General features: G+C 35.1%; 1 protein-coding gene across 1 annotated transcript; it reads right to left on the reverse strand.

The window, feature by feature from the left end:
* Positions 1 to 653: 653 nt before the first annotated feature.
* On the reverse strand, positions 654 to 2,317 carry LOC145095611 (heat shock cognate 70 kDa protein-like). The gene is made up of 2 exons (XM_079033461.1): positions 2,098 to 2,317; positions 654 to 1,993 (listed from the first exon to the last, which is right to left on the reverse strand). The coding sequence occupies exons 1-2, from the start codon at positions 2,315 to 2,317 to the stop codon at positions 654 to 656; spliced, it is 1,560 nt and encodes a 519-aa protein (XP_078889587.1).
* Positions 2,318 to 3,691: the final 1,374 nt, after the last annotated feature.

Consider the following 3,691-nt stretch of genomic DNA (forward strand, 5'->3'; position numbering starts at 1 on the left):
ACAACTTTTTAATGTTTTAATTTGTGTTTAATCTTTTATGACAGATAAAATTAATGTTGATAGAAAAGCTAAAAAGATTTTAGAGTAAATTACACGAATGGTCCCTATGGTTTATGGTAATTTGTGTGTTTGGTCCCTAATTTATTATTTTAACTCGGAAGGTTCCTATTATTTGTTTTTGTTACACATTTGGTACATGTCCTACCTTAAAAGATTATTTTGCCAATGATTTTTTAATTTATTTAAATAAACACACCCCAAGCCCATCCTCACCATATTTTACCTACACCATAATTTTTTCTACTGAAATAATAGTCTTTTTAGGTAAGACGGGGACTAAACGCGTAACATAAATAAACAGTAGAGACCAAACGTGTAACAAAACAAATAGTAGAATCTCCCAAGTTAAAAGAATAAGTTAGGAACCAAACGTGCAAATTATCCCAAAACTATAGAGACCATTTGTGTAATTTACACAAGATTTTAAATCGAGGAAATCAGTAACTTGATAAATAGCCTGCCACTAAATTTATAGTTTATTCATTTAAATGTAAAGCTAAGTAGAAATCTAGATGTAAATAATATATTTGGAATCCTCGTGAGATCTTGATTGTGATTGAATTAACGAAACCAAGACTTTAAACACTTCATTTTCAGATCTTGGTGATTGTAATCGAGTTTCGCAGACCCGAGGACATTTCCTCTGCGGACACTAAAAGGATACCATTGACATCTATAGTGAAGCACACCTCCAACTCTGAATCCCCATTTGAACCTAGAGTCAGACATGAAAGGGAGAACTTCCCAAGTAATATATTGTCCTTAACTTTGACGCCCTCACCCTGATAAACCGAAATACGTGCTGTTCTTTGATTCACCTGTGAATAAAATATCTTTTTCACGCTTGTGGGTATGCTTGAATTTCTTGGAATAACAACACTCATGCAATCTTTTTCACCGATTTCAACAATATCAACTGCTATTCCTAGTGAGAGAGGAGTGACATCCAACAACACCATATCTTGTTTCTTCTCTTTTTCAAATCCGCTTAACCTTGCAGCCAAGATTGCAGCACCACATGCAACAGCCTCATCACCATTCATGCTCTTACAAAGTTTTTTCCCATTAAAGAAATCCTCCAACATTCTTTGTACCTTTGGAATCCTACTCGATCCACCAACAAGAACCACCTCATCCACCTCCTCCTTTTGCATTTTCCCATCACTTAAACATCTACCCACTTGTTGAATGCATTTGTCAAAGAAACTTGAATTTAGTTCCTCGAATTTTCCACGACTGATTTTAGTGGAAAATTCGATGCCGTTATATAAGCAATCGATTTCGATTGAAGTTAGTGTTGTTGATGATAAGTCCCTCTTTGCTTTCTCACAAGCAACTTTCAATCTCGCCAAAGCTTTTGGATTTCCACTTATGTCGTCATTGTGTTTTTTCTTGAATTCCTTTATGCAGTGATTAACAAGTGTTACATCAAAATCCTCACCACCTAAATGAGTGTCACCCCCAACAGCTTTCACATCGATGCCACCTGTTTTATCGACTTTCAAAAGAGATATATCAAAGGTTCCACCACCCAAATCAAAGACCAATATGTTTTTATCCTTATAATCTGTCATATTGTCGACACCATATGCAATTGCAGCTGCTGTAGGCTCATTTATTAAACGCATAACATTGAAACCGGCTATGATACCTGCTTTCTTTGTTGCTTCTCGTTGGCTGTTGCTAAAATAAGCCGGAACAGTGATCACAACATCCGTGACCTCAGTCCCAAGAAATTCTTCACAAGCCTCTTTCATCTTCTTGAGAACCATGGCTGATAATTCTTCAGGTGCAAATTTCTTCTCCTCACCCTTGAGCTCGACTACAATAGATGGCTTCTCTGAAGCTCCTTTAATGACCTTGAAAGGCCATGACTCCATATCCTTATGCACTTGAGGTTCATCGAACTTGCTCCCAATCAAACGCTTAACATCTGAAAATTTAGAGGATTCCAATTAGCGTTATGTTGTTCCCACTTCTTTGAGTTTTATAATCCAAATGAAAACATGAAATGAGAAATTATGACTAAAAACTTGCCATATATAGTGTTAGTAGGGTTCCTAGCGATCTGATTTTTTGCACCCTCGCCTACCAAGACTTCGGTGTCATTGAATGCTACGATAGATGGAGTGATCTTGTTTCCTTGTTCATTAGGTATGATCTCCACCCGATTTTTTTTGGGAATCCAGACACCAGCACATGAGTATGTTGTTCCAAGATCAATGCCAATTACTGCTCCTTTACCTCTTTGAGACATTTTTGAACCAGAAATGAAACTGCAAGACTCAAGAAAAATTAAATGAAAAAAGGAATATAACGTTATCTTAGTCTTGAATACGTTTGAGAATCCAGGAAACTTGATTCATTTATATTTCAAATGCATTTATATTCCGAATGAGCCTGACTTTGCAATTAAAGTTTATGACATAATTATCCGGGGATGGAACACATAAAACTAACTTTGGTGAAACCACAAAACTAGTTTATCTAGCCTATAAACTAGATTTTTGATAAGTTATTTCACATAGTTTATTTATAAACTAACTTTTAAGCAACAAAAACTAATATTTCAGCAAGCGAGTGAACAAGGTGTAAACTTTTATTTGAATAGGAGTATATACTATCTTTATTGAATTGGTTTTATTCGAATCACCATATATAAGCCTCTCCACTAATTCTTTTTTCAATATTTTAACTTTTATTAAATTTGAACTTTATTTCCATATAGTATCTAAATTTATTATGTACGAGCAAATTAATAAACCAATAAGAAAATAATGTGCAGTTGTTTCTTTCGTTTGGCATGGTTTGTCGACAATCAAAATTATAAGAAGTGAAAGTGTGAAACATGTTTTAATCTGTAATAGCAGGTCCCTTTGTTCAATTGTTTTGATTGTATTCTTGGGTTTGCAGTTGTTACACTCATCACGCCTTGTTTTTCTTAGGCTATACCTTTTGCGTTGGAAGTTCATCGTATAGCCTTATAGATAAATAATACATGACATGAGTAGTAGTAGTGACTTAAATATGAGACTTTGAAAGAGAGAGAGAGTACTAACAAGGTTACTGGGAGTCTGGTCCACCGGAGAGGAGATAACCGAGCAGTCCGACTGAAAGAAAGTTAAGAAGGCAGTGGTCCGGCGGAGAGCAAGTTTCCCGTTAGATTTCGAGTTGCAGCCGGCGAAGGCGGCGCAGCGTTATGCCTATACTTTTATAGGGTTTTCAGTTTTTCTAAGAACTAAGTTCATAAATTGTAAATTAGATTGGCTTTGGGGTTAATTTTTATTATTATAGCGATGACAGTTTCCTAATGAGATTGATATTAAAACTTGTTTTGAGATTTTTTAGGGATTAGATTGAGTTATTTTTAAATGAGATTCAAGATTGCTCTTACAGTTTAGATTGAGCAACTTTAATCATCTAAACAAACGTATATATGTGGTATCCAGTTTTCAGAAGTAAACTATATCCAGACAAATCCCCAAGAACTTCACTTGCGGGTTTTTCATCTTTGAAAGTACCCAGCTGTAGCCTTTTACGTGGTTTAATGTTTTTATTTTTGTTTAATATTTTATGTAAAATGCACCACCCATTGAATCCGCCACTACTATAATTGGATTATACTAACAAC

This window comes from Lactuca serriola, chromosome 3 (assembly GCF_051521515.1).
Source record: "Lactuca serriola cultivar US96UC23 chromosome 3, Lser_US96UC23_V15, whole genome shotgun sequence".
Classification (NCBI taxonomy): Eukaryota; Viridiplantae; Streptophyta; class Magnoliopsida; order Asterales; family Asteraceae; genus Lactuca; species Lactuca serriola.